The sequence below is a fragment of the Rhinatrema bivittatum genome, chromosome 4, assembly GCF_901001135.1.
Source record: "Rhinatrema bivittatum chromosome 4, aRhiBiv1.1, whole genome shotgun sequence".
NCBI lineage: Eukaryota > Metazoa > Chordata > Amphibia > Gymnophiona > Rhinatrematidae > Rhinatrema > Rhinatrema bivittatum.
The window spans coordinates 262,186,243-262,207,141 of record NC_042618.1 but is presented as its reverse complement, the minus strand read 5'-3'; the positions used below and the strand labels follow the sequence as shown (position 1 = coordinate 262,207,141).

General features: G+C 45.4%; 1 protein-coding gene across 1 annotated transcript in view; it reads right to left on the bottom strand.

Moving 5' to 3' along the window:
- Positions 1–20,899, bottom strand: part of TTLL12 (tubulin tyrosine ligase like 12) — a 335,487-nt gene that overhangs the window by 49,805 nt on the left and 264,783 nt on the right. Inside the window, exons 11-12 of the mRNA XM_029600086.1 lie at positions 6,617–6,768; positions 6,439–6,520 (exon numbers count right to left, since the gene is read on the bottom strand). Of these exons, the coding sequence (XP_029455946.1) occupies positions 6,439–6,520; positions 6,617–6,768 (234 nt within the window). The remainder of the gene's footprint in view (positions 1–6,438; positions 6,521–6,616; positions 6,769–20,899) is intronic.

The following is a 20,899-nucleotide window of genomic DNA, read 5'->3' as shown; positions in this document are numbered from 1 at the left end:
GTCCAGAAGTTCAGGACAGGCTCTCTGACTTGCCCTGTCTAGGGGATAATTTGTTTGGTGAGCAGATTCAGCAAATTGTTGCTGAACTAAAGGATCATCATGAGACACTTAAACAGCTCTCATCCATTCCTCCTGACTTGCCTTCTAAACAGCCGTTTAGGAAGGACTCCAAAAAGTCTTCCTTCCAGCCACGGAAGTATTATCCCCCACTAGCCAAGGCTAGGCCTGTGAGGTCTTACCATAAAACTCAACCTCGCCAGTCTCGTAAACAAAAGCCCGCAGCAGCTCCACAACCTGGCCCTGCGGCGGGTTTTTGACTCTCACTTAGAGAGCATTTGCCAAACCCCTCTTCCAGCCATACCAGTAGGAGGTCGGCTGTGCCACTTTCTAGAAAGATGGCATCATATCACCACAGATCAGTGGGTGATAGCGATAATTGCACAGGGTTACCATCTCAACTTCCTGACTCTCCCTTCCGACTCCCCACCCCTGCAGGCGTGGAGACTCACCGATCACTCTGTTCTTTTAGAGCAGGAAGTTTCTCTTCTCCTACAGTCAAACGCTATAGAACCCGTTCCTCCCTTACAACAAGGACTAGGGCTCTACTCCAGGTACTTCCTGATCCCAAAAAAGTCAGGAGGACTTCGTCCGATCCTGGACCTACGGGCCCTCAACAAGTACCTTCAGAAGGAGAAGTTCAAGATGGTAACCCTGGGCTCGCTTCTCCCTCTGCTGCAAAGAGGGGATTGGCTATGCTCTCTAGACCTGAAAGACGCATATACCCACATTGCGATCACGCAATCTCATCGCAAATACCTGCGTTTTCTAGTAGGCCGAAATCACTACCAATATCGAGTGCTACCTTTCGGCCTGGCATCCGCACCACGAGTTTTCACCAAATGCCTCGTGGTAGTTGCAGCTTTTCTGAGGAAGGCAGGTGTCCACATCTACCCCTATCTGGACGATTGGTTAATCAGGGCCCCAACCCAGCAGATTGCTCGGTCCTCCCTGACCCTAACAATTCAAACTTTGCTTTCTCTAGGGTTTCTTGTCAATTACGACAAATCCTACTTAGTCCCATCTCAGACCTTATCCTTCATTGGGGCAGACTTGGACACCTTACAGGCAAAAGCCTTCCTTCCTCATCAACGGGTTCAAACCCTTGTGTCCCTAGTTCGCCAGCTGCAGTCTCAACACACAGCAACAGCTCCTCAATTCCTCGTTCTACTGGACACATGGCCTCCTCAGTTCATGTGACTCCCATGGCCCATTTAGCCATGAGAGTCACGCAATGGACTCTGAGATTACAATGGACACAAGCTGTTCAGCCTCTGTCCTCCATTGTTTGCATCACCGATGCACTCCGTCTGTCTCTTGCCTGGTGGACAAATCAATCCAACCTCCTACAGGGCTTGCCTTTTCTTCCACCAGATCCCCAGGTAATCCTCACCACCGACGCTTCCAACATCGGTTGGGAAGCCCATGTAAACAATCTACAAACTCAGGGATTCTGGTCACTAGAGGAAGCCAAACACCAGATAAATTTCCTGGAGCTGCGAGCAATTCGCTATGCTCTAAAGACGTTTCAAGATTGCCTATCGAACCACGCAATCTTAATTCAGACAGACAACCAAGTGGCCATGTGGTACATAAACAAGCAGGGAGGCACAGGCTCCTTCCTTCTGTGTCAGGAAGCTGCGCAGATTTGGGCAGAAGCCCTCTCCCGCTCCATGTACCTCAGGGCCACCTACCTGCCGGGAGTAGACAATGTATTGGCAGACCAGCTGAGCCGTGTCTTCCAACCACACGAGTGATCACTCAATCTTTTGGTAGCGACCTCTCTGTTTCACAAATGGGGTTATCCCCACATAGACCTCTTTGCGTCCCCTCAGAACCACAAAGTGGACAATTACTGCTCTCTTATTTGGAGCCAGCACTCTCGGCCGAGGGATGCATTCTCCCTCACGTGGACAACCGGTCTGCTCTATGCATTCCCTCCACTTCCTCTTCTGTCGAAGACTCTCGTGAAGCTGCGTCAGGACAGAGGAACTATGAATCTGATAGCACCGCACTGGCCACGCCAAGTGTGGTTTCCCATACTCCAGGATCTCTCCATCCGCAGGCACATTCCTCTGGGAAAGGACCCGCATCTGCTCACTCAAAACGGCGGATGCCTCCTCCATCCCAACCTCCAAGCCTTGTCCCTGACGGCATGGATGTTGAAAGGTTAGTCCTTCAGCCATTTAACCTTTCGGATTCAGTTTCTCGTGTCCTGATCGCTTCACGAAAGCCTTCCACAAGAAAATCTTATTCCTACAAATGGAAAAGGTATACATCATGGTGCACTTCTCAGTCCCTTGATCCCCTTTCCTGTCCAATCTCTAAATTCTTGGACTATCTCTGGCATCTATCAGAATCAGGTCTAAAGACCTCTTCCATTAGAATGCATGTCAGTGCGGTAGCCGCCTTCCATAAAGGTATCGGGGGTGTCCCTATTTCAGTACAACCCCTTGTAACACGCTTTCTTAAAGGCTTGCTCCATTTGAAGCCACCTTTACGTCCTCCGGCCCCATCTTGGGACCTTAATCTGGTTCTTGGTCGCCTTATGAAACCACCTTTCGAACCTCTTCACTCCTGTGACCTTAAATAACTCACATGGAAAGTGTTATTCCTTTTGGCTATCACTTCAGCTCGCAGGGTTAGTGAATTACAGGCCCTAGTTACCTATCCGCCTTACACTAAACTCCTGCAGGACCAGGCAGTACTCCGCACTCACCCTAAATTCTTACCTAAGGTAGTTTCGGAGTTCCATATTAATCAATCCATCATACTACCTATCTTCTTTCCCAGGCCCCACTCCAACTCCGGGGAACAGATTCTGCATACCCTGGACTGTAAACGGGCTCTAGCTTTTTATCTAGACCGTACAGTTGCCCACAGGAAGAGCACTCAATTATTCGTCTCTTTCCATCCTAACAAGTTAGGGCAGCCTGTGGGTAAGCAGGCTCTTTCCTCATGGTTGGCGGACTGCATCTCCTTTTGCTATCAGCAAGCTGGCATTCCTTTCCAAGACCGTGTCAAAGCACACTCTGTGAGGGCCATGGCGACTTCAGTAGCACACCTTCGATCGGTGCCGCTTCCTGACATCTGCAAGGCTGCAACCTGGAGTTCCCTACATACATTTGCAGCCCACTATTGTTTGGACAAAGCTGGAAGACAGGATTCCATCTTCGGCCAATCTGTCTTGCATAACCTTTTTCCAACATGATGTACCAACACCCTTCCACCTTCCCGGTAGGGTGCAGATGCCCTCTCCCAAATTCCACCCCAGTTGTTGTGCCTGTTGCACGCCGTTGGGTACATTTGGTGCATGTTAGGACATCCTCAGCTCGGTACTCACCCATTTGTGAGGACAACCATCCTGCTTGTCCTGTGAGAAAGCAAATGTTGCTTACCTGATGTAACAGGTGTTCTCACAGGACAGCAGGATGTTAGTCCTCACGAAACCCGCCCGCCACCCCGCAGTGTTGGGTTCGTTTTTTATTTTATTTTTCGGCACTGCCTGTAGCTTTGAAACAAGACTGAAGGGAGACCCCTGCTGGCTGCAGGGTTAGTGCCGTGCTGGGCATGCCCAGTAGGGGCCAGTCAAAGTTCCTGAAACTTTGACAGAAGTTTTCCATGGTTGGGCTCCATCCTCGATGTCACCCATTTGTGAGGACTAACATCCTGCTGTCCTGTGAGAACACCTGTTACATTAGGTAAGCAACATTTGCTTTCCATTGCCTGGAAGGATTTGCGCTGCTTTTTCTTCCATAGGCTGAATAAACTCCTACAAGGCCTTACTTCCAGTTGACTGATTAACTAACTGGCTTCAAGGGAATGCCTTATCTCCTGCATCTCTTAATTCCAACAGCAAACTCTCCAACCAAAAAGGCTAGCATCAGTTTCTACCATCACCCAAGATGGGGTCTTTGGATCTGCTCCGGCTGCCAGGTTCTTTGAATTCAGCAACCAGACCAGATTTTTCTTCGTCTGTGCTGAAAACAGCAGCCTCATGGAACATGGGATTGACGTGACCACTGAGATAGGAGAGATTTCTGCAAGGGCAACATGTGTGCCCTTACAAAGTTCAAGACCGGGGCTGCTGTCAAACCCAAGACTTTTCAGGTAACCCCATATCCTGAAGCTTTGGTCCCACATAAGGTCCCACATTTGACCTTGAAGATTATTTCCGCAGTCACAAAGACGACCATTCTTTGTGTCAAATTGAGCACCCAGATATTCCAAAAACAGAGAGGGTTCCAGCATGCTCTTTGCAAAGTCCATCATGCAGCCCAGCTCCTATAAGAGCAGTATTACTCTGAAAGTGAAAGGCTGACTTTCCTACCACTTCTTTGCTCAATTAAGCTAAACATCCAGGTAAGGATGAACTAGAATACCCTCCCTAGTGCAAAGCCTCTGCCACAACCATCATATTGGAGAAAATCCTGGGGCCAGCCTGAATGGCAAAGCTCAGAACTGTAAGTGTCCTCCAGGTACTGTAAAGTGCAGGAATTCCTCTGTCGAATAAAGGACCATTAAAAACTCACTGTCCACATGATTGACCTCAGTTTCCATCCAGAAGAGGCAACCTTAGCATCCCGACTTGCTTCGGATTCAAAATGGACTGGTAGGTCCCTTCCTTCTTGGAACCACAAAAAATGAATACTTTTCTTGCAATGGCATACTAAAGTGGGGTGCGGTATGCCCCAAGTCTTTCCCAAAGAGATGCCTGCCCTTAAATGGAAATTTGGCAAGATGAGCCTTTGAGGCCAGCCAGAGTAAAACAGTGAACATCAACTCTTGGGGCCAGGGTTCCTTGCCGATGCCCAGTCCAGGTCATAAGAAGTGCTCACTGAGAAAACAGCTTTGACCAGGCACTTTTTTTTTTACTATCATTTCTTCTTTCAATTCTTTCCTCCATCTTCTGACAAATACAGGTGCAATGATAAACTGAAAAGCAAAAATAATCATATGCAAATCTCAGTTTATGAGTCTCCACTTGTGTTTTTTCCTATCCTGCTTGTCCATAGAAAAAGCTAAATTGATCACTTGTAATAGATTTTCTCCGTAGACAGCAGGATAAAATCAATCACACACTCCCCCTCTTGCCTCTCCATGGAACTGAAAAATATATGTGCAGTGGCAGCTGGAAAGAAAGGCCTACACACGCTTGGAAAAATCTTCCCTTTTGCTGAGTTCAGAGAGCTTTTTCCCCTCTTGATGCCATCAGAGGACATCACCCACTTATGTGTTGATTTATTCTGTCTATGGAGCGAGAATAATTTAGCTTAATGTATTATCCATGCCCAAGATATATGTTGGGATTATCAATATAAAAATTTTAGTATGTGCAAGTTTGTAAGGTTCCAAAACAGCTATAAAATTAAGCACATAACTGCACTTGATTATACAGCTGTCTTTGTGAAAAAAATGTTATAACACCTGGGCAGCACAAGGGGGCAAATGTATTGAAGTACAGGTGGCATGAATGATGACCCATAAGGATGAAGTTCAGAGGTATGATGCTACATGAAAAGAACAAATTTGAAATTAAAATGATCAAACAAAGCAAACACTAATAAATATTGCCTTCCTACAGCTATACATTCTGTTTATACTCCTCTGCAAACATCACCTCCTCCTCTCATCATTTTACTTTAAAACTCTTTAAAGCTTTGAAAGCAACCATTAATATACCACTGTAATATAACTTGTAATTTACTTGTGCATTTGGACAAAAACATCCAAAAACCTGATGAAAGAAGCACTGCTCTTGAAAGCTAGTCACATATGTATTCAGTCCAATAAAATGATATCACCTACAATTTGTTTGTTGACCTTATTATACCTGAAAATCAGTTATAAACATTTTTAATATTCTGTCTCATGCCTTTCATTTAGCATAGCAAATAATGTGTGCTAGTGTTATCCAAAACTGGAACTAATTAAAACAAACTTTAATTCCTTTTGGGAAAGGGTCATATCATGCGAATAAATTGTAAGCCATGTTTAGGTTAGGCCCATGAAGTATGGGCTATTTCTGGCTAGAGTGCAGATTTTTATCAGTATGAATGGTTCTATGCGGCAATATACAGTTTGTGCAGTCTTATATGGAAGATCAATATAAAAATCAATTTTTTTTAGTGAGGGTACAATACAGCATTGTATCAACAACCCTAGTCTTCATACATTTTCCACTTTGCCTCCATAATCTGTCTATTCACGCTTTCCATTGATCCTTGCCCAAGCCAATATAAAATTACTTTAATACTGGCTCTTTCTACACTTAAAGCATTCTCAATACCTTCCTAGTCCACGACTGCACTTTATTCTTGTGTTCTACAAATTAATAAACCAAGCCATTTTTCAGTAGTACACCTAGAGTCAGCTTCTCACCTGCTTTAGTTGCACATTCTGAGCATAGTTCATAACAGTAAAATGTTTCTCATAGTCATCCAATTTGTCCAGTGCAAACATCCTAGGAATTGAGCAAAGAGTACACACTCATTGACCAGCACATTGAGAACAACCTATATATTCTAGTTCCTAAAGAACACAGTATCAGGAATATTACCTATTTGAGAATCGAAGCCAGAAAACATCATAAGCATACAGTTTTAGTGGCTTTACTGATTGTAGAAGAACAATGTAACGAATGTCAAATTTCACTAATCCCACATCATCACGATGAAACAGTACTGGATCTTCAATATACTTGGACACCACCTAAAGAAAAAAAGAAAAAACTCAGAAGCTTCACATCAAAAATTGTACACACTGAATCCTAGTTTCAGAAGAATAGAAAGGATGTAATTTTTTATTTTATTTTTTTTTTTTTAAAGGACCAAACATGCAATGCTCATGTTGGATACGACTGTATTCCTCAGATTTTTATAACTACATTTATATAATTTGGTATCATTTATTATTTGACCTACTTGCAGAGAAAGATAATTGTATTTAATTGCATGATACCAAATTTGTAAACTTTTTTTTAAGCTTGTATCTCACGTGATTCAATGAAAAGGTGAGACATTAAATATGACAAATAAATTCTATTGAATAAATAGGGATTGATTTTCAAATGGATGTACTGCCTTTTGAAAATCAACTGGGGATAATGTGAGAAAGTATCTACTTCTACATGCACTCTCAAGAGGCCAGAGCAAGGATTTATGTGCATACGTTTGATTTCTGAAAGTATGTGCATTAATCTACTTGCATGAAGTTATACCTGCTTCAGAGCAAATACTTCATGTCATTTGTCAGCACACGTACTAGGGACAACCATGAAATTTCAAAACAGATTTTTGTGCATAGGTTCACTATGAAAATTCGGGCTTAAGTGTGTAGGTACCAAGAACCCTCAGACATTTCAAACAGCCTGCCTGGGGCTAAAGTACCCTCAAAGTTATCAATCTCTCCATTTTCAAAAAACTCAGTGCTTCAAATAAGAGGCCAAAATTTGGCTGCCTAAATTTATGAAAATTCTAACTTGGATGTCCAAGTTTTTAGCCAAATTTTTTCCCCAAATTTTTCTTAAAATTTAGGCATGTAAGTTAGATGCATAATATTGAAAATCAGCACTAAGGGTATAATTTTATAGTTTAGGTGGCAAATACACAAACAAGTTACACTAATGTTCATAGCAGATTTATGTTCCTAAGTCCGTTTTGAAAATTATCCTACCAAACTTACCTGCACAAAGTTATACCTGTTATTAAGTGCATGAAAAATATTTGGGAAAAGTATGTGCACAAGTCTAAATTCCTCTCCAACCTCGTTCCTGGGAATATATCTGTTCAGTCTGGGTAAACTTGGGTACATACAGGGCTTATGAGCATAAGTTTACCTGAATACAGGCTGGGCAATTTTGTAAAAGGACTTTTGTGGCAGTGTTCCTTCCAAGGAATGACTAGATGTGTGTAATGTTGAGATTACTTACCTGATAATCTCCTTTTCCTTAGTGTAGACAGATGGACTCAGAACGAATGGGTATAGTATGCTCGTGCTAGCAGTTGGAGACGGATCTGACGTCAGCACGGGTATATATACCCCCACAGGAAGCGTAGCAACTCAGTAATCTTCCTTGCAAAAGCTGTTATGGATGTGTGTACTTACGCTCAGTGAAATAGCGAAACAGGATCCCCTGACCGATTGATAGTAGCTGGAGACCACCAGCATTCTCAACCGGAAGGCGTCGACACCTGGCAAAAGGGGACACTCTTATGTAAACAAATGACATGGCTTACCTTGAATTGGTGAAACCCATGTACACAGGCAGCTGGGTGGGATGCTGAGTCCATCTGTCTACACTAAGGAAAAGGAGATTATCAGGTAAGTAATCTCAACATTTCCTGGCATTTAGCCAGATGGACTCAGAACGAATGGGATGTACAAAAGCTTTACTCCCAGCCTGGGCGGGAGGCTGCCTGAGGACCATGTAGTACCGTCCTTGCAAATGCTGTGTCCTCCCTGGCCTGGACATCCAGACGGTAGAATCTGGAGAAGGTATGGAGGGAGGACCATGTCGCCGCTTTACATATTTCTGCAGGCGACAGCATCCTGGATTCCGCCCAGGATGCCGCTTGTGCTCTGGTAGAATGAGCCTTGACCTGTAGAGGCGGAGACTTCCCAGCTTCTACGTAAGCTGCTCGTAATCCAGCGGGCGATGGTGGGCCACGAGGCCGCTTCACCTTGTTTCTTTCCGTTGTGCAGGACGAACAGATGGTCCGTCTTTCGTACCTCTTGTGTCACTTCTAGATATCTGGGCAGCAATCTGCCAATGTCGAGATGGTGTAATAAACGCCCTTCTTCTGATTTCTTCAAACCCGCCGTGGTAGGCAATGATATATATAATATGCGCTTAGTCATAGACAGGCGCCTATCACGGGCGCTCAATACCTGAACAAGGCCAACAAAATGGCGCCCTCCACGGCGTGCCGCCTACAAGCCACGCCGCCGATCCTCGGTTCCTCGGAGACCAAAAGTAAGAAATGTATGCCTTACCTGATCCTCGGCGCTTCCCGGCTGGAACCCGGGCGGTCTCCGGCTGCGGGGGGAGAGGGCAAGTACCTTCACCGCCGCGTTTGAGGATATAAGCCCGCTGCCTCGTCCACGCCGGGACCGAGGCGCCTCGCTCGCCCCGCCCGAGGGCTACGTCCCTGCCGCGATTCGGCCACCGGACCGAGGTCTTAAACCTCCGGGGGATCACGGAAATCACCCCGGGAAGCTCTACTGGGGGAGGGACCCCAAGGGTATCACCGCAGGAGTGCGGGGCTCGATGTCGCAGTAGAAATTTAGTAAGAAGAAAGTAGAAAGTAGATTGGAAAAACGCTCAGCGAGCGTGCAGGCTCTCCAAACTGCTTTGGAGACGTAAATTACTGAGTTGCTACGCTTCCTGTGGGGGTATATATACCCGTGCTGACGTCAGATCCTTCTCCAACTGCTAGCACGAGCATACTATACCCATTCGTTCTGAGTCCATCTGGCTACATGCCAGGAAAATTTATTTTTGTGTGAGCAACAATTTTTTTAAACCAATAGTTTTTGAGCACCATATTAGTACTGCATTTCTGTAGATAATACAAAGAAAATAAGCAAGTGAGTGATCATGTAAAGCCTGTGAGCAATCATTCACACTCTCAGCTTAGAGGGAACTATGATTTCTGAAGATAAAACACTTTTACTTGCAGAAACCTCTTTGAAAATTACACTTCAGGTGCTTAAACTTGCTTTCCCCTGATCTAACCCAACCCCCCGGCCCTGCCTACTTTTTGGCCACCTAAATTTTAGTGCCTTGTGAAACTAAGCACTTCAATTTAGATGCTCTACCAAGCATAATTTTTCAAATGGGCTAATTTAACCTCCTAACACCCCAAAACAGCTGGTTAAACCCTTGAAAAATTGACCACAAGAGATTAAAGTTGGCAACAAACAATTTTTGTGTTCACCTGTCCACCTGCCATCACTGTATAAGTCTACAGTTTACACTAAAACTTTTATTTCCTTTGGTTTAAAATGTGAAGTTTTGTTCTCCCTTCTATAGCTTTTGTTTTCAAGATATGTCATGAATCTGGGCTGCTAAGCAGCCCCCCATCAGGGGCCCTCACTGGGCCAAGCTCAAACCCACTTTAGCCACTGCCTTGAAGGCTGCATGATGCAGCAAGGCCAGCCCTATAAGAACCAGCTCACACTTTGCTCAAGGTCTCATTACAGACTCACCTCGGCTCCTTGCTCTGGCCACCCTTGCACTTGTTCTTGAACTGCGTGGCCTTCACAGACGTTTTGCCTTGCCTTGTTTCCATGTGGCCTCATTAGTCCTTCTTGTCTGGAACTATCTTGTCCCTGTTCATTTGTTTTTTTCCCTAGTTCCTGTCTGGGCCGCCTGGTCTTGCCATTGGTTCCTGTTTATATCCTGTTCTTGTGTTTTATCCTGTCCTGGTCTTGCCTGGTCTGTGCCCGCCTGTAGAAATCCTGCTTCCTTTGGGTCTCTTGGTCACGCTCCCTGCCAGTGGGTCTAGGTCTCCCAGTGGCCTAACCCATCTGTATAATCTCTGCTTTGTCTGTGTTCCCAGTTAGGCCTGTTTTGGTCTTCTTGTCTTGTTCTTTGTTTCTATGTTCCCTGCCTGTTTATTTCTCCTGTTCCCTGTGGGCCTCCCAGTGACCTAGCCTTCCTGTGCCTTGCCTAGGTCTCCCAGTGGCCTACCCTGTTTGTGTTCTCTGTCTGGCCCTTGTCTTGTCTAGGCCTCCCAGTTAGCCATCTGTACTCTGCCTTGGATCCCTGTTCCAGTTCAGCCCTTGTTTTACCCTGTTCCTGCCTTGTCTCTCTATGTGCCTACCCTGCCCAGCTTTGACCCCCTGTTCTGCTTTACCTTGCCCCCCAATCAGCTTTTCCTTGGGACTGTTCTTCTGTGGCTGATCTGGACTGTCTTCTGACCTTGCTTGTTTTCTCCCTGCCATGACTTGGACACTGACCTTGCTTGAATACTGCCTGCCTTGACCACAGCTTGCCATGCACCCTACAAGAGAAGTCCTACTGGCCATCAGAACTTGGGAACCCAACCCCAGGGGGAGGTGGCAGGCCAAGCAGAGGACCCTGCCCTGCTTTCCTGTAGAGCTCTGTACCGTTCCTGTGAGGGAATATCTCCATCCAGCCTGACCATGATAATAGCAGTTTCTATTCAACAGCAATTATATGAAAAGTCATTCTCAACTGTTATTAATATTACTTCAAAATGAGTGTTAGTTTAATTATCTTATTTTTGTCGTCCAAGTTTGTAAATATTTTATGAAAGCACGACTGTGATCCGCATTGAACATTTTGGATTTTGTGGAATATATTATTTAAATAAAAATACTATGCAGACACTATATTTATTAAAAATGTATCTAAATACATATCTAAAATTATGATGCTTTATTAGGTGGAAATCAATTTCTTTTGTTATTGCTGCTTTACTCAAAAGCAGTAAAATATTGTAAGTAAAATTTTCTTAGCCTCATAGCATTAAGGAACAAAGTATCAAGCAAATCAGCAGTGAATTCAAATGGACTTAGAACAGAAAACCTATTTGATCTCACAGATGGAGCAGCATTTAAAATAAAAAAAATAAATTCTACTTTCTAACTAATATTTTGGTATAGAGTAACTATTCTTGATCACCTTTGGCTTGAAACATGCTTAGGACCTTGAGTTGTAGACAGGAAAATTGGTTTTTCTGATAATTTTTGTTCCTGTAGTACCACAGATCAGGTCCAGACTCCTGGGTTTTGCCTCCCTGCCAGCAGATGGAGACAGAGAAAGTTTCACTGACAATGTACATAACCCATTGTGCCACCTGCAGTCCCTCAGCATTGTCTTGTACCCAAGCTAAGATGACAGCAACAACCATAAACGTCTAAGGAAACTCCCTCCCCTCCAATGAGCCGGAGGAAGGTGAAGTTGCCCAAAAAGACAACGGAAAACTCATTTCCCAAATATAACATAAGTGATCAGCATCAACAACTCCGCACTATACACAAAGCAACAGTATGGGCAGCGGACTCTCCCCCACAGTAAATGGGCAGGTCTCTGGATTGATCTGTGATACCACAGGAATGAAATTAGCAGGAAAGAACCAAATTTTCCTTTCCCTGTACATACCCAGATTAGTCCAGACTCCTGGGATGTTCTTAAGCTCCTTTTAACTCGGGTGGGACCTGAAGAGTTACGCTCGTAGAACACTCTCAAAACCTGTGGAAGCTGGAGCACAGACATCCATGCAATAATGCCTAGCAAAAGTGTGCAATGACTTCCCAGTAGCCACCCTGCAAATTTCATGCAGAGACACCTGTAGAGACTCAGCCCAGGTGGTCACCTAAGAATGTGTCGAGTGCGCCCCTAAACCTCCTGGCACCAGGCACCCTTTAAAAACGTAAGTTGACTCGATTGCTTCCTTTAGCCACTGCACAATTGTAGCCTTAGATGCCTTACCTTCCTTCTTTGGACCACTCCACAGTACAAAAAGGTGATCCGATCCACAAAGAAGTGATCCAATCTATGAAAATCATTAGTGTCCTTTAGACACTTCAATAATGCATGTTACCCCGACCGCTGAGTTCAGGGCCCTTATTGGTAACTTTTTGATTCCAATTTCCTTCCACCCCCGCCACTGATGCAGAGAGCAGTGTAGGAACTGCATGAAAATAAAGTATAAGGCTTAATGTTTGAGGATAGTAACCTTCGTAACAAGAAGTTACCCCGATGCTTGTATACTCATACTGCTCAGATCAATGCCTTGTTAGATGTTGCTGGATGTAAATCCTCTGTTCCTCATTCCCCTCCTGCTGCTGAAGCAGAGCGCCATGCTGGATATGCATTCAAGGTGAAGTATCAGGCTTGATTGGTTTAGGGTAGTAACTGCCTCAACAAGCAAGCTACTTCCACGTTTATTTGTTTAACCAGACTCTGAAATTCAGTCCGTGTTGGTTGTTGTCTGAATGTAAATCCTATTTCTTCATCCCCCCTGCCGTTGAAACAGTGAGCTGCGCTGGATATGCATTCAAAGTGTCTGGTTTAATTGGTTAGGGGTAGTAACCGCCGCAATAAGCAAGCTACTCCCACGCTTATTTGTTTACCCAGTCTGTGCAATTCAGTCCTTGGCTGTTGTCTGAATATACATCCTCTTTTCTTCATTCCCTCCTGCCGTTGAAGCAGTGAGATACGCTGGATATGCATTCAAACTGAAACATCCTGCTTAATTGATTCAGGGTAGTAACCACTTGTCACGCTTCCTCTCGTCGGTATAACTCACAAGTCCGTTTTTGTAGGGGCCCCGTCTTGAAGGAGTTTTTCCTAGGCACTTGGAAAACTCAATTGGAAGTTATATACAATTTCTTTTTTTTCAAGTCCCAAGACAGAGTTTGAACAGTCCTCCAGCCTACTTAGAAGGCAGATGCCTTCTCCGCTGAGCCCAGCAGCTTAGCCAACAAAGGCTGGCTTCCACAAGTCGACTTTAAATCTTTAACTTTGTTTTCAATCTTCAGAGATATCCAAAAAGGGAAAGAAAAACCCAAAACTAAATCTTCATATGTTTCTCACAAAGTCAAAAGTCTGGCCTGATGGGCCTAACTACTACCACTCCCACCGTATCTCTGGGATATTCAGCTTGTCCCAATAGATAACAACACCCGCTGGCAGTTTTCCTGAAAAATATCCTTTAAGTAGGTAAATCCAAACAACAAAAAGTCTTTATCCAACAGCTCACCTTCTTTGAAATCATGATGGCCGTCCTTCTTCCCACGATAGCAGGAGCATCCAGAGTCCAAGTCTTTTAGAGCAACCGGTAGCAAGGTCCTTCTTCCTCAGTCCCTGGCAGGAGACAGACTGCTCTGCTATGGAGTCCTTTTTATACTCAGTAAACTCCTCCTCCTCTAGTAAGAGATTGGCTCGTGGAGTCCCACCCTCGATTTGACCATCTTCCTGAAGCCAAGGATTGGCTTCTGGAGCTCCACCCTTTGTTTTCCACACCTGTGGTTTTTCCTGTCTCTATAGTTACCGGGGGAAGGAACCAGGGTACTTCCTTGGCTTGGTGTCGCTGTGTTTTCCTTCCCCCCCTTTTCTAGGACTTTTGGTTCCGGTGTTTTTAGCCTATATCTCTGGGTTGGGACATAGACCCCGTCACACCGCTGCAACAGCACGCTACTCCCATGTTTATTTGTTTAACCAGACTGTGCAATTCAGTCCTTGTTGGTTGTTGTCTGAATGTAAAGCAAAATTGCTTACCTTGTAATAGGTGTTATCCCAGGACAGCAGGATGTAGTCCTCACATATGGGTGACGTCAGTAACGGAGCCCTAGTGCGGGAAAACTTCTGTCAAAGTTTCTAGAAACTTTTGACTGGCAGCCTGAGGCTACTGGGCATGCCCAGCATGCCATGATATTCTCTGCCACAGGGGTCTCACTTCAGTCTTGTATGTAGCAATAAGCATTAGCAAAAATAAGAGTAGAAAAATAGGAAGGCCCAACTCCGCGGGGTGGCGGGTGGGTTCCGTGAGGACTACATCCTGCTGTCCTGGGATAACACCTATTACAAGGTAAGCAATTTTGCTTTATCCCAGGACAAGCAGGATACTAGTCCTCACATATGGGTGATTAGCAAGCTAGAGGCTGAGTCATTGTGTAGTGGAATGTTGTTGTTGAATGATTCAGCCGAAGATCACAGCAGTTTGGTTGCAGAAGGAGTTGGGTTTAAACTGGAAATAAGTTCTGTAAGACAGATTGTCCATAGGCTGAATCTTGTCTTCCTTGTTTGTCTAAGCAGTAATGAGCTGCAAAAGTGTGAAGAGAAGACCATGTTGCTGCTTTACATATGTCAAGAATTGGCACTGAATGATAGTGTGCTACTGAGATTGACATTGCTCTTACTGAATGTGCCTTTACTCGCCCTTGGAGGGGAAGGCCTGCTTTTTCATAGCAAAACTGTATGCAATCTGCTAGCCAATTGGATAGAGTATGTTTACCCACCGCTTTACCTGGTTTGTTTGGATCATAAGATACAAAGAGCTGATTGGATTTTCTGTGAACTGCAGTTCGGTTTAAATAAAAAGATAGAGTACGTTTACAGTCTAAAGTATGCAAGGCTGCTTCTCCTTGGTGAGAGTGAGGTCTTGGAAAAAATGTGGGTAAAACTATGGATTGGTTCAAGTGGAATTCCGTGTCCACTTTGGGAAGGAATTTTGGGTGTGTACGGAGGACCACGTTGTCAAGGAAAAACCTTGTGTAGGGCGCGTACGTGACCAGCGCTTGTAATTCACTAACTCTTCTAGCTGATGTAATGGCTATGAGGAAGATAGTCTTCCATGTGAGAAATTTTATGTCACAGGAGGCTATGGGTTCGAAAGGAGAACGCATAAGTCTTGTTAATACCAGACTCAAGTCCCATTCCACGACTGGAGGTCGAATTGGTGGTTTGAGTTGAGTTAAACCTCTCATAAATCGGCTGACGAGAGGTTGTGTGGAAATTGGTGCATCTCCTATCTTATTATGGTAAGCTGAGACTGCACTTAAATGAACTCTTACGGATGAAGTTTGAAGACCAGAGTCTGAAAAATGGTATAAGTAGTCTAGTAGTGAAGTAATGGTGCAAGTGAAAGGATCAATGTTGTTTTGCTTGCACCAGTAGGTGAATCTTTTCCATTTGGAAGCGTAATTCTTTCTTGTGGAAGGTTTACGTGAAGCTATGAGTACTTGCAAAATATGAGTTGAAAGATTGAGTGGTTGCAATATCAAACTTTCAACATCCATGCTGTCAGGGATAGGGACTGAAGGTTGGGATGTCGTAACCGGCCCTGATCCTGAGTTATGAGAGTGGGAGCTATGCCCAGTCGAATTGGATCCCTGACTGAGAGATCCAACAGTGTGGGGAACCATACTTGTCGAGGCCAATACGGGGCTATGAGTATCATGGACCCTTTGTCCTGTTGTAGGAGGATACGCGTATAGTATAGGCCTGAGTTCCACCTTGGGTTGGGGAGCTCTATGTGAGCTCCCCAACCCAAGGTGGATGCATCTGTAGTTAAAGTAATTTGTGGAACTGGTTGTTGGAAGGGTAAGCCCTTGCGCAAGTTGTCCGTGTTGATCCACCAATGGAGCGAAGAGCACAGTTGGTGGGTTACCTGAATTGGAGAATGTAGTGGTTGAATGGCTTGGATCCATTGTGACCGTAATGTCCATTGGGTTACTCTCATGGCTAGTCTTGCCATAGGAGTGACTGAACTGTTGAGGCCATGTGTCCCTAGTAGAATTAGAATACGATGAGCTGTTGTGTGTGTGCTTGAGAAATCGAGCTTGCTAGGAAGGCTAATGTTTATGCTCGATCTTCGGGTAGAAACGCCTTTGCAAGGATGGTGTTCAACTCTGCTCCTATGAATTGGAGCAAGTGAGACGGTGTGAGGTGGGACTTTTGATAATTTATGAGAAATCCCATGGCGTGAAGTAGAGCAATGGTTTGATTGAGAGAATTGATTGCTCCTTGTTGAGACTGACTTCTGATGAGCCATCGTCTAGATATGGGAAGGACATGAACACCTTGTTTGTGCAAGTGTGCTGCTATTACTGCCAGACATTTGTGATACTCTGGGAGCAGAGGAGAGTCCGAAGGGCAAGTACTCTGTATTGGAAATGTTGATGACGTACCATGAAACGCAGATATTTGCGATGAGGAGGAAATATTGGAATGTGAGCATATGCATCTTGAAGATCCAGAGAACAAAGCCAATCTTCCTTTTGAAGGAGTGGAAGCATGGTACCTAGGGAGACCATTCTGAACTTTTCCTTCTTTAGAAATTTGTTTAGAGGTCACGTGATGCAGTGCAGGGAAAGCCGTGATTTTTCCCTCGCAGCGCCGACCCTCCTGCATCCAGCCCCATCCACTGCTATTTTGACTCAGGCACACTACGAGGCCATTGGGGAATCTGCCCTGAACGAAGCTAGGGCTTGGTGAGCGATATGGAAGCTCGTCTCAAACAAAAGGACAAGGAAAGGGACAAGCCGCGCGGCTCGGAGGTACCCACCAATATGGTGCCGGCTACTCCACCCCCGCCGACAAAGGCGGCGATTTCCGAAGTCAAGACAGCGATTTCGGAAATGTTGGGTCCGGAACTGCAAAGTATCTCGACTAAACTCACTGAGCTTGCTTCGGCCTTCGCGGGGTGTGAGGCGTGTTTTTCCACCCTTGAACAGCGAGTGTCCGATTTACAAGACGGGGCGCACACCGTGGAGGCGGAGGTGGCAGCGATTAAACTGGTGGTCGAGAAGCAGGCAGACCGTATTGAAGATTTAGAAAACCGGTCCCGCCGGTCGAATCTGCGTTTCCTGGGCCTCCCGGAATCTATTCCTGACCGGGAATTAGTGACTTTCTTAGAAGGCTGGCTGAATAAGGAACTGGGCCTTACACATGCGCATGGGCCCCTGCGCATAGAACGGGCACATTGTTTAGGCCAGAAGAAGCCCTCTGACCCGCAGCCTAGAATCATCATTGCAAAAATTTTCAATTTTGTGCATAAAGGGGAGATTTTACAGGCTACCAGGGCAGGGTAAAGTTACTGATGTACGAAAACAAGAAAATAATGGTGTTTCAGGACTTTTCGGCTGCCCTGTCTGCAAAGCGCCGTGTCTTAGCCCCGGTCTGCACCCAACTCATCAATTTAGGATATCGTGCCACCTTGATCTACCCGGCGCGACTGCGAGTGATCACCCGTGAGGGTGTTAAGTGGTTCACCGAGCTGGCAGCGGCACAGGAGTTTGCGCGTACATCTTCTAAAAGGAGCAATCAGAGTTCTCCCAGCACCAGTGTGGACCCGGATTGAAGACGCCGGAGTTGTTCAACCCTTGTTTGATGCCTTGAATGGCTGTGGTCTGGTCTACACCCCTTTGCCTGGGGTTTTTTTTTTTCCCATTCTTATATTGCAGATCTAGGTGACGGGCCTGCCTGAGGCTGGTTATTGTTTTTTTGCCCGGGACTCTGTTCCAGCGGTTCCTGTTGTTGGACTACCCTAACAGTGGCTCAGTTTTTTTTCTTTTTTTTTCTTTATGCTTATTATTATTGTCATTTGTGTTAATCCTTAAGTGTGCCTCTGTATGGACCTTTTACGGTCCCAGATCTTATTTTATATTGAGTGGATGTGGCTGGAATGCATCGGGAAGGGGGGGGTGGGTGTTTGTATGCATGGTGGTGGCTTCTCTTAGAGTAAGAGTGAGGGGGGAAAGGGAACGGGGGAATGGGGGGGGGGGGGATGGAGGACAGGGTGGGGGGCATGGGATTTTTCATGTAGGGCACGATGTGGGGTCCAGGCACGTAGCTTTGGTGATCTCTTTCTTTTATGTCATGGCACTGATCTTACAGGGGGGTTTTAGCTGGGAGAACCTTCCTGCTCCTGCTTTATGTTTGTTATTCGCTACGTCTGTCACTCTTCTAGATCATGCCTGTTAGTGGACTTCGATTCATGTCCTGGAATGTCTGTGGCATAAATTCGCCCATTAAGAGGTCAAAAATATTGAACCATCTTAAGAAAAAACAGGTGGATGTCGCCTTTCTTCAAGAGACGCACCTAACCGATGTAGAACACGCCAAGCTTCACAGAGGTTGGGTGGGGGATGTGTATTATGCCTCCGCCTCCTCTAAGTCGGCTGGGGTAGCCATATTAATTGGTAAACATGTACCGTTCACTATTATACAGGAGCTGAAAGACCCATGGGGGCGCTATCTGGTCTTAATGGTAAAAATTTCAAATGTCTCAATCATACTTTGTAATGCTTATGCTCCAAATAATGATACGGCGGAGTTTCTGCATGCCTTACAGGAGTTGATGCTCCCCTATATAGATGATTTTATTATCATGGGGGGAGATTTTAATGCAGTCAGAGATTTACATTTAGATAAATCCTCTTTTAGCCCTAGAGATCGGGGTGTTAGCACTAGGTTGCTGCAGCTTGAACAGTCGGTTCATCTGCTTGATGCATGGCGGATCTTACATCCTAATGAGAGAAACTTCACTCATTTATCTCGAGCCCATGCAACTTGGTCCTGCCTGGATTATTTCTTTATCAGTGATAAACACTTTACAAAGGTTACTGATGCTTGTATTGGTGATATTCTTATCTCCGATCATGCTCCCATCTGGCTGGATGTGCAGCTCTCCCCTTCTATACCCGTTAATCGGCTATGGCGGTACCCCTACTTTTTGGCTGAGGATATTCCCTTCCAAGAATACTTACGGTTACATTGGCAAGATTATGTGACTTTTAATGAAGAACACAGAGCCAACCCAGTACTTTTCTGGTACACCGCCAAGGCGGTGCTTCGTGGAGATATCATCTCCTACGTGGCACAGCATAAAAAAATATTGGATAAGAGTCTCCTTACCTTAAGTACGCAATTGCGAACTCTTAAACGGCGCTTGGCTCATACTAATCTCCCGGGAGACAGGGAGGCCCACCGGGTAGTCCAAGGGAAAATTAATACGATCCTCCATCAGAGGGGGAAGAAGAGTCTACTCTATTACCAGTATCAAATGCATAAATATAGTAATAAGTCGGGCCGGTTGCTACATAACTTGGTGAAGGCATCTCGCGCCTCTAGGCACATCCCGGTAATCCGTACGGACACTGGGAAGTTGCATACCGATACTAAAGCCATTCTTGCACAGTTTCAGACATTTTTTTCCCGCCTATACACTACGGAGGGCTGGCATCCGGGTGTTTGTGCTAAGTTCTGTGAGAGGTTGGATTTGCCAGCTCTCACGGCAGACCAAAGGGACAAGTTGAACAGCCCCTTGGAACCGGAAGAAATTCAAAGGGTGATTCTGCAGTCCAAGCGTTTTAAAGCGCCAGGGCGCGATGGGTTCACTGTCGAGTTTTATAGAAGTCTGGTGGACTTAGTTAGTCCGGTACTGGCTCAGACCTTTACTGCGTTAATTGCTCAGGGACACTACCCACACCATGTTAATCAGGCTCATATCACGCTTATCGCTAAACCGGGCAAGGATGTTACCTCTCTGGCTTCATATAGGCCAATCTCACTCCTCAATGCTGATCAGAAGATATTGGCAAAAATCCTAGCGGATCGCCTGGCGGCTGTGCTTCCTACACTGATTGGGGAAAATCAGGTGGGCTTTGTGCGGCAACGCTATGCTTTAACTAATATTCGGAAGATCCTGGCGGCAATGGAAATGAGTCAGATGATGGAGGAGCCCTATCTTCTGATCAATGTTGATGCAGAAAAGGCCTTTGATCGTGTAGAGTGGGGTTATCTCTTTTTCATTTTGCGGGAGCTGGGGTTTGGTGGCTGGTTCCTGGATGCAATTCATTTGTTGTATCATGAGCCCACTGCTGTTATTGTTGCCAATAATGCTCAATCTGAGGTGTTTCCTATTACACGTGGTACCAGACAGGGATGCCCCCTGTCCCCACTGCTCTTTCTCTTACAGCTGGAACCTCTATTACTGTCCATTATCAATACGGCAGTGATACGGGGTATTCGAATGCACAATGAAATTCTTAAATATGTGGCTTTCGCTGACGATGTGATGCTTTTTTTGTCTAGGCCCCAGCGTTCCTTACCTCCACTAATGCAGCTCTTTGTTGAATTTGGCAGCTTTGCCGGCCTTCGACTTAATCCTACTAAATCTGAGGTCTTGGCCTATCCGGCTAACCTTAAAGACAGCTGGCCTGGTGACTTTCCATTAAAGTGGGCGGACGGATCCCTTCGATACTTGGGGGTGATCCTCCCGCCCTCCCCTGCTAGTCTCTATAAGGCCAATGTTCAGCCGTTACTTCAAGTGACCTTGGATAAGCTCCACACTTGGCATAATTTACC